The sequence below is a fragment of the Heterodontus francisci genome, chromosome 3 (assembly GCF_036365525.1).
Source record: "Heterodontus francisci isolate sHetFra1 chromosome 3, sHetFra1.hap1, whole genome shotgun sequence".
NCBI classification, from domain to species: domain Eukaryota; kingdom Metazoa; phylum Chordata; class Chondrichthyes; order Heterodontiformes; family Heterodontidae; genus Heterodontus; species Heterodontus francisci.
In genome coordinates, this window is record NC_090373.1 from 196566226 (window position 1) to 196586570 (window position 20345).

The 20345-nt window shown below is 39.8% G+C and overlaps 1 protein-coding gene across 2 annotated transcripts in view; it reads left to right on the forward strand.

Moving 5' to 3' along the window:
- The window catches only part of aida (axin interactor, dorsalization associated), a 142542-nt gene that overhangs the window by 50690 nt on the left and 71507 nt on the right, over positions 1 to 20345 (forward strand). For both annotated transcript variants that reach the window (XM_068028114.1, XM_068028106.1), the window contains exon 4: positions 6821 to 6875. In XM_068028114.1, the coding sequence (XP_067884215.1) occupies positions 6821 to 6875 (55 nt within the window). The remainder of the gene's footprint in view (positions 1 to 6820; positions 6876 to 20345) is intronic.

The following is a 20345-nucleotide window of genomic DNA, read 5'->3' on the forward strand; positions in this document are numbered from 1 at the left end:
TAGGCGAATGGTGGGGATTTGGTAGGGAATATGGGATTAATACAGGATTAGTATAAATGGGTGGTTGTTGGTCGGCACAGACTCGGTGGGCCGAAGGGCCTGTTTCAGTGCTGTATCTCTAAATAAAATAAAAAAATAAATCTAAAATAGCCTGCTAAGTAACAATCCCTGATGCACTCTACAAATTTGTCTTCCATGATACCCTTGCCAATTTGACTTGTCCAGTCTGTATGCAGACTAAAATCACCCATGATAATTGCAGTGCCCTTCTTACATGCCGCCATTATTTCCTGATTAATATTTTGTCCCACAGAGAGGCTACTCTTCGGGGGCCTATAGACCACTCCCACCCGTGATTTCTTCACCTTGCTATTCATTATTTCCACCCAAACCGATTCTACGTCATGATCTATTACACCTATTATCATTACTCACAACTGCACTGATTCCTTCCTTTAATAACAAATCTACCCACCTCCTTTTCCTTTCTGCCTATTCTTCCAGAACATTGAATTTCTTTGAACATTGAGATTCCAGTCCTGGTCATCCTGCAACCAAGTCTCTGTGAGAGCTATCAAATCATATTCATTTATTTCTATCTGTGCCGTCAGCTCATCTATCTTGTTACAAATGCTACGTGCATTGAGATAAAGAGCCTTAAGCTTTGACTTATTACCATTTTTACCTACTCTGGTTCTGGTTTCTGCTGTACTCTTATGCTTGCATTCTCTGTCCCTTCCTGTCACTCTCTGATTAATGTATGCCCCTTCACTACCCTGCACCTCTGCTCTCTTGTTACTTTTGGACTTTTTAAACTTCCCTACAGTTGAACCCTCCCCCCCTACTCTTTAGTTTAAAGCCTTATTTACAACCCTAGTTATACGATTCGCCAGGACATTGGTCCCAGCATGGTTCAAGTGCAGCCCATCCCAACGGAACAGCTCTCTCTTTCTCCAGTACTGGTGCCAGTGTCCCATGAATCAGAACCCATTTCTCCCACACCAATGTTTGAGCCACGCATTTACCTCTCTAATCTTATTTACCCTATGCCAATTTGCATGTGGCTCAGGTAGTAACCCGGAGATTATTACCTTTGTGGTTCTGCTTTTTAACGTAGCCTCGAGCTGCTCATAATCCCTCAGCAGAACCTCTTTCCTAGTCTTACCTATGTTGTTGGTACCTACCTGGACCACGACAACTGGATCCTTCCCCTCCCACTCCAAGTTCCTCTCTAGTCCAGAAGAGATGTTCTTAACCTTGGCACCAGGTAGGCAACACAGCCTTCGGGACTCTCTATCTTTGCTGCAGAGAACAGTATCTATTCCCCTAACTATGCTATCCCCTACTACTACATTTCTCTTTTCTCCCCCCACTTGAATGGCACTCTGAACCACGATGCTGTGGTCAGTTCACTCATCCTCCCTGCAGTCTGTGCCCTTGTCCACACTGGGAGCAAGAACCTCGTACCTATTGGATAAGGGCACTGGCTGAGGCGCCTCCAAAGCTAAATTCTGGATCCCCAAACCTGCCTCACTCTCAGTCACACCCTCCTGTCCCTGACCACGGGCCGAATTTGATGTAATTAATTTAAGAGGTGTGACTGTCTCCTGAAGCACAGTGTCCAAGTAACTCTCCCCCTCCCTGATGTGTCGTAGTGTCCGCAGCTCGGACTCCAGCTCATCAACTCTGAGCTGAAGTTCCTCGAGCAGATAACACTTGCTGCAGATGTGGTCACTGTGGATCGCACCGGCGTCCACCAGCTCCCACATACTACAGCTGCAACACATCGCCTGCCCAGCCATCTCTATTCTATTGAATTAATTAATTTGGATCTCAGTATTTAATAAAAAATTATTTAAGTGCATTCTTAACCTGTAATGACGTCTCCTGATTTAAATCACTTGGCCAAAACAAAAACAAGAAAGAGACACAGAAGAAATACCCACCAATCACTTACCAACTCTACTGTGATGTCACACTTCAATTTTTGCTGGTTAAGCAGGTCCACAGAATTGAACAGAACAGAGCATCTCTCACTGCCGCTTCTGGTCTCGGGCCTCAGCTCTCTGCTGCCGCTGTAAGGTGTGATTCTGTGAGGATGACTGTCGGCTGTTGCTTCACTAGTCTGTGGGACAGCTCTCCCATTTTTGGTGCAGTCGTGCGGAGGACTTTGCAAGGTTGACTGGGCGTGTCTTTGTTGTTTCCGGTGCCGAGGTTGATGCTGGGTGGTTTTATTCCGAGTCAATTTTTCTTTCATGGTTTGATACAACTGAGTAGCTTGCTCAGCTATTTCAGAGGGCAGTTGAGAGTCAGTCACATTGTTGTGGGTCTGGAGCCATATATAGTACAGACCTGGTAAGGATGATAGATTTCCTTTCCTGTCGGGCATTCGTGAACCAGCTGGGTTTTTAAAACAATCCAGTAGTTTCATGACCATTGTTACTGATATTAGCTTTTGATTCCAGACTTATCAGTTAAGTATTGCTGAAAACAGAGACTTTTTGTCGAAGCTTTTCATCTTGCAATCATCAGGACCATCGCAAGAATATCAGTGTAAGGGAAAGCAACAAATTTGTGAAGAGAGTGCTGATTGGTTGGCAAATGAACTCTGGTGGAGGCGTTGCCATGGAGAATGCCCCAGTTTCTGGTGACTGACCATTAACTGCCAAGCTTTGTTTAAAATTTAAATCAGGCAGCTTGACTCTGATTGGTCAAGGCATTGCCCTGAGGAATGAACCAGCTGTCATTTATTTTGTTTAGCTGAAACAGGCACAATGTGTGGATATGTTCTTTCTGTCTGCAAAGAACAGGGCCCTGTGTATTAATATATGTAGCTTCCAGTACGTGCAAATGTGCCACACTGCGAGCCCGACTGACAATCTTAAATTGGTTGTCAGGGTAATTCTTAGCACACTGAGGATTATTTAGCAAATGTTGTCCATTCGCGGAATCACATCTAATGTTGAACATTGTGTTTTGTTTTGCAAGCACGGGTTAGTTGGGTATGGCCTGTACCTTGCCCGTAGTGAACAGCGGAAGGGACATGTTGTTTGATATGATCCACCAGTCTTTGGGACATATGGCCTATATACCTAGCATCACACTGTGTGTGATCAGCTGGTTCATGCTGCTACTATGCAGTAGCAGATGCATGGGAACATCACCACCTGCAAGTTCCCCTCCAAGCCACACCATCCTGACTTGGAACTATATCGCTGTTCCTTCACTGTCGCTGAGTCAAAATCCTGGACCTCCCTTCCTCACAGCACTGTTGGTGTACCTACACCCCAAGGACTGCAGCAGTTCAAGAAGGGCAGCTTACCACCACCTTCTCAAGGGCAATTAGGAATGGGCAATAAATGCTGACCTAGCCAGAGACACCCACATCCCACGAATGAACAAAAAAATTATTGAGGGGGTGATGGATGTGGGTAGGTAAGAAGAAAATAATGCCTTTTATTTAAAGCTGATTCTTAGTATTTTATTTTCATCTGTGGTGTGCTTAGTTAGTAACCTTCCCTCATGTCTTGACCAACTCTGGTCTGCAATTGGTCAACAGCATGTTTGTGACAGGAGTCCTCTCTGACATACATGTTTCCAACCCACAATGACAAGAATTGTAGGCACCATTACACATGTTCCAGCTGAAATGTCCTTTCCCATCTCACCAAAGCATCATTTGTGTGATGTCATCTTATTTTAATTGTCTCGTCCATGAATTGTGGCCAATTGAAAATTTGTCAAGAGATCTGCTGCACTGGGAGGAGGGAAACAGTTGGTAATATCTGGTATGGTGCCTATTCATGAAGGGTAAGGTTGGAGGCACTTTTAATGGGCAGTGAATTTTCAATGTTAAAGCCCATTCATTATTACTGTTGTAGTTGGTTACATTCCAAGGTTTGAGTGCTGCCTTATATCAGTAATCCATCTGAAGACCCAGTGACCTAGGAGGGAAAAATTAAATACAGCCACCAATCCTAAATTTGAACTCCAATAGCAATATCATATAGATGCAGTGTGAGCTTGTTGACTCCACAATGGAAAGGAGCATTCAAACCCTGAGTTTAATTCTTTAACATCATAGTCCTGCCAATTCATTAATTATGGGAGGTGAGGTACGTCAAACGTAAACATTTGCCTGAAAGCAGTGTTTTGAATATGAATAGTAAGTGTTCACTATCAGAAAGAATGTTTACAAAAGAAACCATGACTTAAATTGCATCAGCGATCTTTGACCAACTTTGTATGAGCATCATGGCAAGTGTCTTAGCTGAAGTGAAGAATCAGCTTTAAATAAAAGGCATTATTTTCTTCTTACCTCCTCACATCCCACACCCCTCATCCTCTTAATTTTTTTTTATTCGTTTGCGGGATGTGGGCGTCGCTAGCTAGGCCAGCATTTATTGCCCATCCCGAATTGCCCTTGAGAAGGTGGTGGTGGGCTTCTTGAACCGCTGCAGTCCTTGGGGTGTAGGTACATCCACAGTGCTGTTAAGAAGGGAGTTCCAGGATTTTGACTGAATGACAGCTCCAAAATTGATGCTTGATGTATAACGAAGCTTAGCTTTTTTTCAAAAAGTACAGCTGATGGTTCAGCAAGTTTATTCAGCCATCGGTTGAGACACACAGATCCAGAATGTCCGAGGGGTGAGTTACTGACCAAGGATGCCACAACTGTATCTCTGGATCATGAAATTCGGGGAGGGGGGGGATAAAATCAGCTGAGAATAATTAATATCCAGTGAAGGGTTATATATTTTTAACTAAGTTTTCCTCAACTTTCTCTCTCTTTCCTTGTCCAGCTCCACAAAAACTTGCATTTATGGTATTTTTGATGTTGTGAAATGTTCCAAGATGCTTCTTGGGAGCATTATTTTAAAAAAACAATTGGCACCAAGCCACAGAGATATTAGGACAGGTGATCAAAGAGGGGTAGGTCTTATAGGCAGTGACTCATGTGGGAGTACACTTCCACAGATAGTTGTGACCTGCCCCTCCCATTAATTCACATTGTACGCGTGCAAGACTGGAACAGTTAGCTAAGCCCAGTCCTGTTCTTAGCACATACACACACTTTACAGCAGGAATCATTAGATAACACAGAGTGGGAATCCTGTCAGATTTTTTTTCTTCCGAGCACAGGGATGCTAAGACTAATGTAGCACCCCCAGCGGTCCCAGGTTAATCAACAGACAATTTTTAGTTAACGTGGTTCACTGGTCCACAATCTAATTATGCACTGCTCCATTACGAGAGGTTTATCCCCGAAGCCAATTTACACCAACTTCTTGCTAGGATGATAGTTCCATCATGTAGGTCACCCTCTGGTACGCAAGTGGCCAAATGTATCTGTGCAATGGTGAATTAATGGAGAGTCTATGTAAGTGCAAGTTGTTGTTGAGGTGGACTGAGAGAAAGATAAAGCTGAAGAAAAACTTAACTAAAAAAAAATTCACTTTGTCTCCCTGATGTTTCAGTGTAGATCTGGGCTATATGGACCAGGAAGATTCCAAGTTCAGTTCTTGGTCTCTGGCAATCTTAAGTATGGGATCCCTACGATTGCTGCAGCTACCTGAGATAGGAGGGGTAAAGAAACCTCAATAGTTCCTGATTGCTATCCAATAATCTGTGTTTGGAAGTGCCTATGTTTGGATGTAAGGACATGATCAGACTTGTATATCTGTCAGCATTAACTGTCTTGCGTTTATGTAAACAAAAATACCTTGGCACCTGTGGAACCCTACCCCAGCAAGATGTCAGTGCCTTCTGGAAAGGAGGGGAGATAAAGGCAAAAGATCTCAATGTGTCATTACCTTACAATCTTTGAAAGATTCTTCTAGTGTTTATGAGTCAGTGTGCCAACCATCAGTATTCAGTGTTGTGATTTCTAGTGCACTTTAAATTTTAGCTTTTATGGGCAGATAAAAAATGTTCCACTGTTGAGTAGTCTGCCAGCATTCATTGTCTAAGCTCAGGAGAAGAGTGACCAGAAGATTGGATGCACATTTTCTTTGCACCATTCATATTCATATTTGTTCTCTTTTTCCTCACTCTTGCTCACTTTTTCTCTTGCTTTTTTTTGTGCACTCACATTTTTCACTCCTCTTGTGCGCTCTTGCACTTTTCGTGCTCGCATGTGGTTCTGTCACATGCACCCCCCCACCCCCCACCACTGCGCTCTTGGGCTCTCTCGTGTGCTCTCGCCTCTGCGTCCAATAGTAAATGGGTTATCTTTGCCCTACAGAGTGATCCTGGAGTTGTGATTTTAGTGGAGGAAAGCAAGGTCTAGGTTATTTGAAGTGTGACTTAGCAAATTTGCAGAATTTTCGGTGCAAATTAGACTTTCTGAATCCTTTGTTTTGGTTATAGATTATAATCACTGCTGATATCCATTAGTGCAGTACTGAGGGAGTGCTGCACTGTTGGAAGTGCTGTCTATCAGATGAGACATTAAACTGAGGCCCAGATAGCCTCTTTAGGTGGATGTAAAAGATCCCATGGCAGTATTTCAAAGAAGAGCAGGGTAGTTCTCTGTGGTCGATAATTATCCCTCAAACAACACTACCAGACACTGATTATCTGGTTATTTATCTCATTACTGTTCGTAGGATCTTGATGTTTGCAAATTGACTTCCGCATATGCCACTACAAAGTTACTTAATTGACAGTGAAGTGCTTTAGGACATCTTGAGATTCTGAAAGGTGCTTGTATTTGTCGTCTTCTAGTTATTTAATTGCTTTCAGATGTACCACATGAAGTAGATGTTTAATGACCATAATTGACATTAGTTCCTTTTTATTATTTTTAAATTTTATACAGACGGCACAGTCTCAGGAAGAATTCAAATTGGAAGATCTAAAGACATTAGAGCCAAGTAAGTATCTGTTGTACCACATGTAATAAAGGTTGTAGTGTCCTGCAACAAAGTAGGAACCAAATTCTCTGCGGACTTCTGATACCTATAATCAATTTACTCATTCATATAATCACACAGATGGTGTATATCTGTGAGCGATTGAAAGTTTAATTCGACCCAAGTAAATATTCATAAAGTTCTGACCTGTTGGCGATTGCTAGTGTCATATTCCAGTTACATGGAGCCATTTAACTTGATCGTTTTGGTATATCTGATTTGATATTTGGACTTGTGTGGCTATGATTTCTCTCTCACCCCACCTGAAAACTCTCCGCTTGTATAACTTTGTCCCTCCACTGGCAGCCGTGCCATGTGTTATTTCGGCCTTACATTCTGGAATCCTTCCCTAAACCCCTCTGCTTCTCCTCCTCCTCAAAGACCCTGCTCAAAAAACACTTGGTTGTTCAAAATTTTAGTCACCTCTCTTAATATCTCTGACTCAGCTTCCATTTTTTAGCATTACACCCTTGTGAAACACTTTGGAATGTTTTTCTACATTAATAACACTATATAAATGTTAAAATGTAATAAAATTAGGTAACCAGATTATACTTCGCTTTGACGGTTCACAAAAGTAAGTACAGTTGAATAAGGCCATTTGGTTTGTCTGGTTAATCCTTTCATAGACCCTGTGGTCTCTACCTTGTACACCCTTCTTCCCATCACAGCATCTACTCACCTTTTAAATGACTCCAGAATTTTTGCCCCCACTCTCTTAAACAGAGACCATTCCAGGTATTGACTTCGCTGTCCATCAGTCCCGAACTTGCCTTTTCCCAGTTTATATCCTCACTCTGAAGGTGTGGTTCAATTTGAAATTGTGCTCCAGATTAACCTCTTCTATTCCACTTAGTAGCTTGTATAATTCTATAAGGTACCTTCTCATCCGTCGTCTTTCAAGAATGAAAAGTCTCACTTTCTAACCTTTGTTCAACACTGAATCATAAAATAGGTCCTACATTTAGCCTTGGCAGTCCTGGACTTGGGAATTATTGCTATTCAGTGATTCCCACTGGAAAGTATAGGTAAGTGAATGCTGGGTGTGGACAGGGTTGAACACGACTGAGAATCACTCCATCCAGTAACAAATAGTGCCATGGGATCTTTAACGTCACCTGATACAGCAGACTAGACCTTGGTTTAACGCCTTGTCTGAAAGACAAAACCTCCAACAGTGCAGCTTTCCCTCATTAGTGTATTGAAGTTCCAGCCTGGATTATGTGCCCAAGTATCTGGAGTGGGACTTGAATCCACAACTTTCTGACTTGAAAGCAAGAATGCTACCACTGAGCCAAGGTTAACACCAAAGACAGAATTGAAATAATGCACCTGTCGTACTTGCCTCTTTTGAGGATGAGGCTCCTTCTTACAATACTTTATATTCTTGAATTTCTCCTTGTCACACCCCATTGCCAATAAAGTTACTCTGGAACTTATTAGTAAGTTAGCACTGGCAAGGATTCAGAAGAGTAGATTGCCTTCTTAGGCAGGCATTAGCCTGAGTACCTAGAGGGAAGAAGGAGAAAACTCATCTTTAAAATAAAAGTGGCAGGAGGGGTAGTATGTGGAATCTGCCCTACAGTTAGCTTCTTAGAACTCTCACTAACTGCTCAGTAAAGTCCCCAGTCCCGACTATTTTATTTTCTTTGAAAAGGTGCTCGTAATGTTTTTCATCATACAATAAATAAGATGGTGTCAGTGAAGCAGTCCTGATCAACCACATCCTTAAAGATGAGCCGATATGTACAAAAGCAAGGAACTGTGATCGTAAATAGAATAAAAACTGGGCAAAAGATATTACATCATACAGGTCAAACCACGGGCATTTACAATTCTGTATCAGCTCCTTCAACATTATTTAAGGATTGGAGATTAAATCCCTTTATCAGCTCCTTCAACACAATTGCAGAGGCCGGATATTAAATCCCTGTATCAGTTTAAACATCATTGCAGGGACTGGAGATTAAATCCCTGTATCATTTAAACATGATTGCAAGGGCCGGAGATTAAATCCCTGTATCATTTAAACATAATTGCAGGGACTGGAGATTAAATCCCTGTATCATTTAAACATAATTGCAGGGACTGGAGAATAAATCCCTGTATCATTTAAACATGATTGCAGGGACTGGAGATTAAATCCCTGTATCATTTAAACATGATTGCAGGGACTGGAGATTAAATCCCTGTATCATTTAAACATGATTGCAGGGACTGGAGATTAAATCCCTGTATCATTTAAACATGATTGCAGGGACTGGAGATTAAATCCCTATATCATTTAAACATAATTGCAGGGACTGGAGATTAAATCCCTGTATCATTTAAACATAATTGCAGGGACTGGAGATTAAATCCCTGTATCATTTAAACATAATTGCAGGGACTGGAGAATAAATCCCTGTATCATTTAAACATAATTGCAGGGACTGGAGATTAAATCCCTGTATCATTTAAACATAATTGCAGGGACTGGAGAATAAATCCCTGTATCATTTAAACATGATTGCAGGGACTGGAGATTAAATCCCTGTATCATTTAAACATAATTGCAGGGACTGGAGATTAAATCCCTGTATCATTTAAACATAATTGCAGGGACTGGAGATTAAATCCCTGTATCATTTAAACATAATTGCAGGAACTGGAGATTAAATCCCTGTATCATTTAAACATGATTGCAGGGACTGGAGATTAAATCCCTGTATCATTTAAACATGATTGCAGGGACTGGAGATTAAATCCCTGTATCAGTTTAAACATGATTGCAGGGGTTGGAGATTAAATCCCTGTATCAGTTTAAACATGATTGCAGGGACTGGAGATTAAATCCCTGTATCAGTTTAAACATGATTGCAGGGACTGGAGATTAAATCCCTGCATCATTTAAACATGATTGCAGGGACTGGGGATTAAATCCCTGTATCAGTTTAAACATGATTGCAGGGACTGGGGATTAAATCCCTGTATCAGTTTAAACATGATTGCAGGGACTGGAGATTAAATCCCTGCATCATTTAAACATGATTGCAGGGACTGGAGATAAAATCCCTGTATCATTTAAACATGATTGCAGGGACTGCAGATTAAATCCCTGTATCAGTTTAAACATGATTGCAGGGACTGGAGATTAAATCCCTGTATCATTTAAACATAATTGCAGGGACTGGAGATTAAATCCCTGTATCATTTAAACATGATTGCAGGGACTGGAGATTAAATCCCTGTATCATTTAAACATAATTGCAGGGACTGGAGAATAAATCCCTGTATCATTTAAACATGATTGCAGGGACTGGAGATTAAATCCCTGTATCATTTAAACATGATTGCAGGGACTGGAGAATAAATCCCTGTATCATTTAAACATGATTGCAGGGACTGGAGATTAAATCCCTGTATCATTTAAACATAATTGCAGGGACTGGAGATTAAATCCCTGTATCAGTTTAAACATGATTGCAGGGGCCGGAGATTAAATCCCTGTATCATTTAAACATGATTGCAGGGACTGGAGATTAAATCCCTGTATCAGTTTAAACATGATTGCAGGGACTGGAGATTAAATCCCTGTATCATTTAAACATGATTGTCGGGACTGGAGATTAAATCCCTGTGTCATTTAAACATGATTGCAGGGACTGGAGATTAAATCCCTGTATCAGTTTAAACATGATTGCAGGGACTGGAGATTAAATCCCTGTATCAGTTTAAACATGATTGCAGGGACTGGAGATTAAATCCCTGTATCATTTAAACATGATTGTCGGGACTGGAGATTAAATCCCTGTATCAGTTTAAACATGATTGCAGGGACCAGAGATTAAATCCCTGTATCATTTAAACATGATTGCAGGGACTGGAGATTAAATCCCTGTATCAGTTTAAACATGATTGCAGGGACTGGAGATTAAATCCCTGTATCATTTAAACATGATTGTAGGGACTGGAGATTAAATCCCTGTATCAGTTTAAACATGATTGCAGGGACTGGAGATTAAATCCCTGTATCATTTAAACATGATTGTCGGGACTGGAGATTAAATCCCTGTATCAGTTTAAACATGATTGCAGGGACCAGAGATTAAATCCCTGTATCATTTAAACATGATTGCAGGGACTGGAGATTAAATCCCTGTATCATTTAAACATGATTGCAGGGACTGGAGATTAAATCCCTGTATCATTTAAACATGATTGCAGGGACTGGAGATTAAATCCCTGTATCATTTAAACATGATTGCAGGGACTGGAGATTAAATCCCTGTATCAGTTTAAACATGATTGCAGGGACTGGAGATTAAATCCCTGTATCAGTTTAAACATGATTGCAGGGGCCGGAGATTAAATCCCTGTATCATTTAAACATAATTGCAGGGACTGGAGTTTAAATCCCTGTATCAGTTTAAACATGATTGCAGGGGCCGGAGATTAAATCCCTGTATCATTCAAACATGATTGCAGGGACTGGAGATTAAATCCCTGTATCATTTAAACATGATTGCAGGGACTGGAGATTAAATCCCTGTATCAGTTTAAACATGATTGCAGGGACTGGAGATTAAATCCCTGTATCAGTTTAAACATGATTGCAGGGACTGGAGATTAAATCCCTGTATCAGTTTAAACATGATTGCAGGGACTGGAGATTAAATCCCTGTATCAGTTTAAACATGATTGCAGGGACTGGAGATTAAATCCCTGTATCAGTTTAAACATGATTGCAGGGACTGGAGATTAAATCCCTGTATCATTTAAACATGATTGCAGGGACTGGAGATTAAATCCCTGTATCATTTAAACATGATTGCAGGGACTGGAGATTAAATCCCTGTATCATTTAAACATGATTGCAGGGGCCGGAGATTAAATCCCTGTATCATTTAAACATGATTGCAGGGACTGGAGATTAAATCCCTGTATCATTTAAACATGATTGCAGGGACTGGAGATTAAATCCCTGTATCATTTAAACATGATTGCAGGGACTGGAGATTAAATCCCTGTATCAGTTTAAACATGATTGCAGGGACTGGAGATTAAATCCCTGTATCAGTTTAAACATGATTGCAGGGACTGGAGATTAAATCCCTGTATCAGTTTAAACATGATTGCAGGGACTGGAGATTAAATCCCTGTATCATTTAAACATGATTGCAGGGACTGGAGATTAAATCCCTGTATCAGTTTAAACATGATTGCAGGGACTGGAGATTAAATCCCTGTATCAGTTTAAACATGATTGCAGGGACTGGAGATTAAATCCCTGTATCAGTTTAAACATGATTGCAGGGACTGGAGATTAAATCCCTGTATCAGTTTAAACATGATTGCAGGGACTGGAGATTAAATCCCTGTATCAGTTTAAACATGATTGCAGGGACTGGAGATTAAATCCCTGTATCATTTAAACATGATTGCAGGGACTGGAGATTAAATCCCTGTATCATTTAAACATGATTGCAGGGGCCGGAGATTAAATCCCTGTATCATTTAAACATGATTGCAGGGACTGGAGATTAAATCCCTGTATCATTTAAACATGATTGCAGGGACTGGAGATTAAATCCCTGTATCATTCAAACATGATTGCAGGGACTGGAGATTAAATCCCTGTATCATTTAAACATGATTGCAGGGACTGGAGATTAAATCCCTGTATCAGTTTAAACATGATTGCAGGGACTGGAGATTAAATCCCTGTATCATTTAAACATGATTGCAGGGGCCGGAGATTAAATCCCTGTATCATTTAAACATGATTGCAGGGACTGGAGATTAAATCCCTGTATCATTTAAACATGATTGCAGGGACTGGAGATTAAATCCCTGTATCATTTAAACATGATTGCAGGGGCCGGAGATTAAATCCCTGTATCATTTAAACATGATTACAGGGACTGGAGATTAAATCCCTGCATCATTTAAACATGATTGCAGGGACTGGAGATTAAATCCCTGTATCATTTAAACATGATTGCAGGGACTGGAGATTAAATCCCTGTATCATTCAAACATGATTGCAGGGACTGGAGATTAAATCCCTGTATCATTTAAACATGATTGCAGGGACTGGAGATTAAATCCCTGTATCAGTTTAAAAATGATTGCAGGGACTGGAGATTAAACCCCTGTATCATTCAAACATGATTGCAGGGACTGGAGATTAAATCCCTGTATCATTTAAACATGATTGCAGGGACTGGAGATTAAATCCCTGTATCATTTAAACATGATTGCAGGGACTGGAGATTAAATCCCTGTGTCATTTAAACATAATTGCAGGGACTGGAGATTAAATCCCTGTCTCATTTAAACATAATTGCAGGGACTGGAGATTAAATCCCTGTGTCATTTAAACGTGATTGCAGGGACTGGAGATTAAATCCCTGTGTCATTTAAACATAATTGCAGGGACTGGAGATTAAATCCCTGTCTCATTTAAACATGATTGTCGGGACTGGAGATTAAATCCCTGTATCATTTAAACATAATTGCAGGGACTGGGGATTAAATCCCTGTGTCATTTAAACATGATTGCAGGGACTGGAGATTAAATCCCTGTATCAGTTTAAACATGATTGTCGGGACTGGAGATTAAATCCCTGTATCATTTAAACATGATTGCAGGGACTGGGGATTAAATCCCTGTGTCATTTAAACATGATTGCAGGGACTGGAGATTAAATCCCTGTATCAGTTTAAACATGATTGTCGGGACTGGAGATTAAATCCCTGTATCATTTAAACATAATTGTCGGGACGGGAGATTAAATCCCTGTATCATTTAAACATGATTGTCGGGACGGGAGATTAAATCCCTGTATCATTTAAACATGATTGCAGGGACTGGGGATTAAATCCCTGTATCATTTAAACGTGATTGCAGGGACTGGAGATTAAATCCCTCTCTCGTTTAAACATGATTGTCGGGACTGGAGATTAAATCCCTGTGTCATTTAAACATGATTGCAGGGACTGGGGATTAAATCCCTGTATCATTTTAAAGATGATTGCAGGGACTGGAGATTAAATCCCTCTCTCGTTTAAACATGATTGTCGGGACTGGAGATTAAATCCCTGTATCATTTAAACATGATTGTAGGGACGGGAGATTAAATCCCTGTATCATTTAAACATGATTGCAGGGACTGGGGATTAAATCCCTGTGTCATTTAAACATAATTGCAGGGACTGGAGATTAAATCCCTGTATCATTTAAACATGATTGCAGGGACTGGAGATTAAATCCCTGAATCATTTAAACATGATTGCAGGGACTGGAGATTAAATCCCTGTATCATTTTAAAGATGATTGCAGGGACTGGAGATTAAATCCCTGTATCATTTTAAAGATGATTGCAGGGACTGGAGATTAAATCCCTGTATCATTTAAACATAATTGCAGGGACTGGAGATTAAATCCCTGTATCATTTAAAGATGATTGCAGGGACTGGAGATTAAATCCCTGGATCATTTAAACATAATTGCAGGGACTGGAGATTAAATCCCTGTATCATTTAAACATAATTGCAGGGGCCGGAGATTAAATCCCTGTATCATTTAAACATAATTGCAGGGACTGGAGATTAAATCCCTGTATCATTTAAAGATGATTGCAGGGACTGGAGAATAAATCCCTGTATCATTTAAACATAATTGCAGGGACTGGAGATTAAATCCCTGTATCATTTAAACATAATTGTCGGGACGGGAGATTAAATCCCTGTATCATTTAAACATGATTGTCGGGACGGGAGATTAAATCCCTGTATCATTTAAACATGATTGCAGGGACTGGGGATTAAATCCCTGTATCATTTAAACGTGATTGCAGGGACTGGAGATTAAATCCCTCTCTCGTTTAAACATGATTGTCGGGACTGGAGATTAAATCCCTGTGTCATTTAAACATGATTGCAGGGACTGGGGATTAAATCCCTGTATCATTTTAAAGATGATTGCAGGGACTGGAGATTAAATCCCTCTCTCGTTTAAACATGATTGTCGGGACTGGAGATTAAATCCCTGTATCATTTAAACATGATTGTCGGGACGGGAGATTAAATCCCTGTATCATTTAAACATGATTGCAGGGACTGGAGATTAAATCCCTGTGTCATTTAAACATAATTGCAGGGACTGGAGATTAAATCCCTGTATCATTTAAACATGATTGCAGGGACTGGAGATTAAATCCCTGAATCATTTAAACATGATTGCAGGGACTGGAGATTAAATCCCTGTATCATTTTAAAGATGATTGCAGGGACTGGAGATTAAATCCCTGTATCATTTTAAAGATGATTGCAGGGACTGGAGATTAAATCCCTGTATCATTTAAACATAATTGCAGGGACTGGAGATTAAATCCCTGGATCATTTAAAGATGATTGCAGGGACTGGAGATTAAATCCCTGGATCATTTAAAGATGATTGCAGGGACTGGAGATTAAATCCCTGGATCATTTAAACATAATTGCAGGGACTGGAGATTAAATCCCTGGATCATTTAAACATAATTGCAGGGACTGGGGATTAAATCCCTGTATCATTTAAAGATGATTGCAGGGACTGGAGATTAAATCCCTGGATCATTTAAACATAATTGCAGGGACTGGAGATTAAATCCCTGTATCATTTAAACATAATTGCAGGGGCCGGAGATTAAATCCCTGTATCATTTAAACATAATTGCAGGGACTGGAGATTAAATCCCTGTATCATTTAAAGATGATTGCAGGGACTGGAGAATAAATCCCTGTATCATTTAAACATGATTGCAGGGACTGGAGATTAAATCCCTGTATCATTTAAACATGATTGCAGGGACTGGAGAATAAATCCCTGTATCATTTAAACATGATTGCAGGGACTGGAGATTAAATCCCTATATCATTTAAACATAATTGCAGGGACTGGAGATTAAATCCCTGTATCATTTAAACATAATTGCAGGGACTGGAGATTAAATCCCTGTATCATTTAAACATAATTGCAGGGACTGGAGAATAAATCCCTGTATCATTTAAACATGATTGCAGGGACTGGAGATTAAATCCCTGTATCATTTAAACATAATTGCAGGGACTGGAGATTAAATCCCTGTATCATTTAAACATAATTGCAGGGACTGGAGAATAAATCCCTGTATCATTTAAACATGATTGCAGGGACTGGAGATTAAATCCCTGTATCATTTAAACATAATTGCAGGGACTGGAGATTAAATCCCTGTATCATTTAAACATAATTGCAGGGACTGGAGATTAAATCCCTGTATCATTTAAACATGATTGCAGGGACTGGAGATTAAATCCCTGTATCATTTAAACATGATTGCAGGGACTGGAGATTAAATCCCTGTATCAGTTTAAACATGATTGCAGGGGTTGGAGATTAAATCCCTGTATCATTTTAAAGATGATTGCAGGGACTGGAGATTAAATCCCTGTATCAGTTTAAACATGATTGCAGGGACTGGAGATTAAATCCCTGTATCAGTTTAAACATGATTGCAGGGACTGGAGATTAAATCCCTGTATCAGTTTAAACATGATTGCAGGGACTGGAGATTAAATCCCTGTATCATTTAAACATGATTGCAGGGACTGGAGATTAAATCCCTGTATCATTTAAACATGATTGCAGGGACTGGAGATTAAATCCCTGTATCAGTTTAAACATGATTGTAGGGACTGGAGATTAAATCCCTGTCTCAGTTTAAACATGATTGCAGGGGCCGGAGATTAAATCCCTGTATCATTTAAACATGATTGCAGGGACTGGAGATTAAATCCCTGGATCATTTAAACATGATTGTAGGGACGGGAGATTAAATCCCTGTATCAGTTTAAACATGATTGCAGGGACTGGAGATTAAATCCCTGTATCATTTAAACATGATTGCAGGGACTGGAGATTAAATCCCTGTATCATTTAAACATGATTGCAGGGACTGGAGATTAAATCCCTGTATCATTTAAACATGATTGCAGGGACTGGAGATTAAATCCCTGTATCATTTAAACATGATTGCAGGGACTGGAGATTAAATCCCTGTATCATTTAAACATAATTGCAGGGACTGGAGATTAAATCCCTGTATCATTTAAACATGATTGCAGGGACTGGAGATTAAATCCCTGTATCATTTAAACATAATTGCAGGGACTGGAGAATAAATCCCTGTATCATTTAAACATGATTGCAGGGACTGGAGATTAAATCCCTGTATCATTTAAACATGATTGCAGGGACTGGAGAATAAATCCCTGTATCATTTAAACATGATTGCAGGGACTGGAGATTAAATCCCTGTATCATTTAAACATGATTGCAGGGACTGGAGATTAAATCCCTGTATCAGTTTAAACATGATTGCAGGGACTGGAGATTAAATCCCTGTATCATTTAAACATGATTGCCGGGACTGGAGATTAAATCCCTGTGTCATTTAAACATGATTGCAGGGACTGGAGATTAAATCCCTGTATCAGTTTAAACATGATTGCAGGGACTGGAGATTAAATCCCTGTATCAGTTTAAACATGATTGCAGGGACTGGAGATTAAATCCCTGTATCATTTAAACATGATTGTCGGGACTGGAGATTAAATCCCTGTATCAGTTTAAACATGATTGCAGGGACCAGAGATTAAATCCCTGTATCATTTAAACATGATTGCAGGGACTGGAGATTAAATCCCTGTATCAGTTTAAACATGATTGCAGGGACTGGAGATTAAATCCCTGTATCATTTAAACATGATTGTAGGGACTGGAGATTAAATCCCTGTATCAGTTTAAACATGATTGCAGGGACTGGAGATTAAATCCCTGTATCATTTAAACATGATTGTCGGGACTGGAGATTAAATCCCTGTATCAGTTTAAACATGATTGCAGGGACCAGAGATTAAATCCCTGTATCATTTAAACATGATTGCAGGGACTGGAGATTAAATCCCTGTATCATTTAAACATGATTGCAGGGACTGGAGATTAAATCCCTGTATCATTTAAACATGATTGCAGGGACTGGAGATTAAATCCCTGTATCATTTAAACATGATTGCAGGGACTGGAGATTAAATCCCTGTATCAGTTTAAACATGATTGCAGGGACTGGAGATTAAATCCCTGTATCAGTTTAAACATGATTGCAGGGGCCGGAGATTAAATCCCTGTATCATTTAAACATAATTGCAGGGACTGGAGTTTAAATCCCTGTATCAGTTTAAACATGATTGCAGGGGCTGGAGATTAAATCCCTGTATCATTCAAACATGATTGCAGGGACTGGAGATTAAATCCCTGTATCATTTAAACATGATTGCAGGGACTGGAGATTAAATCCCTGTATCATTTAAACATGATTGCAGGGACTGGAGATTAAATCCCTGTATCAGTTTAAACATGATTGCAGGGACTGGAGATTAAATCCCTGTATCAGTTTAAACATGATTGCAGGGACTGGAGATTAAATCCCTGTATCAGTTTAAACATGATTGCAGGGACTGGAGATTAAATCCCTGTATCATTTAAACATGATTGCAGGGACTGGAGATTAAATCCCTGTGTCATTTAAACATGATTGCAGGGACTGGAGATTAAATCCTTGTATCAGTTTAAACATGATTGCAGGGACTGGAGATTAAATCCCTGTATCAGTTTAAACATGATTGCAGGGACTGGAGATTAAATCCCTGTATCATTTAAACATGATTGTCGGGACTGGAGATTAAATCCCTGTATCAGTTTAAACATGATTGCAGGGACCAGAGATTAAATCCCTGTATCATTTAAACATGATTGCAGGGACTGGAGATTAAATCCCTGTATCAGTTTAAACATGATTGCAGGGACTGGAGATTAAATCCCTGTATCATTTAAACATGATTGTAGGGACTGGAGATTAAATCCCTGTATCAGTTTAAACATGATTGCAGGGACTGGTGATTAAATCCCTGTATCATTTAAACATGATTGTCGGGACTGGAGATTAAATCCCTGTATCAGTTTAAACATGATTGCAGGGACCGGAGATTAAATCCCTGTATCATTTAAACATGATTGCAGGGACTGGAGATTAAATCCCTGTATCATTTAAACATGATTGCAGGGACTGGAGATTAAATCCCTGTATCATTTAAACATGATTGCAGGGACTGGAGATTAAATCCCTGTATCATTTAAACATGATTGCAGGGACTGGAGATTAAATCCCTGTATCAGTTTAAACATGATTGCAGGGACTGGAGATTAAATCCCTGTATCATTTAAACATGATTGCAGGGGCCGGAGATTAAATCCCTGTATCATTTAAACATGATTGCAGGGACTGGAGATTAAATCCCTGTATCATTTAAACATGATTGCAGGGACTGGAGATTAAATCCCTGTATCATTTAAACATGATTGCAGGGGCCGGAGATTAAATCCCTGTATCATTTAAACATGATTGCAGGGACTGGAGATTAAATCCCTGTATCATTTAAACATGATTGCAGGGACTGGAGATTAAACCCCTGTATCATTCAAACATGATTGCAGGGACTGGAGATTAAATCCCTGTATCATTTAAACATGATTGCAGGGACTGGAGATTAAATCCCTGTATCAGTTTAAACATGATTGCAGGGACTGGAGATTAAATCCCTGTATCATTTAAACATGATTGCAGGGACTGGAGATTAAATCCCTGTGTCATTTAAACATAATTGCAGGGACTGGAGATTAAATCCCTGTCTCATTTAAACATAATTGCAGGGACTGGAGATTAAATCCCTGTATCATTTAAACGTGATTGCAGGGACTGGAGATTAAATCCCTGTGTCATTTAAACTTAATTGCAGGGACTGGAGATTAAATCCCTGTCTCATTTAAACATAATTGCAGGGACTGGAGATTAAATCCCTGTATCATTTAAACATAATTGCAGGGACTGGGGATTAAATCCCTCTCTCGTTTAAACATGATTGTCGGGACTGGAGATTAAATCCCTGTATCATTTAAACATAATTGCAGGGACTGGGGATTAAATCCCTGTGTCATTTAAACATGATTGCAGGGACTGGGGATTAAATCCCTGTGTCATTTAAACATGATTGCAGGGACTGGAGATTAAATCCCTGTATCAGTTTAAACATGATTGCAGGGGTTGGAGATTAAATCCCTGTATCATTTTAAAGATGATTGCAGGGACTGGAGATTAAATCCCTGTATCAGTTTAAACATGATTGCAGGGACTGGAGATTAAATCCCTGTATCAGTTTAAACATGATTGCAGGGACTGGAGATTAAATCCCTGTATCAGTTTAAACATGATTGCAGGGACTGGAGATTAAATCCCTGTATCATTTAAACATGATTGCAGGGACTGGAGATTAAATCCCTGTATCATTTAAACATGATTGCAGGGACTG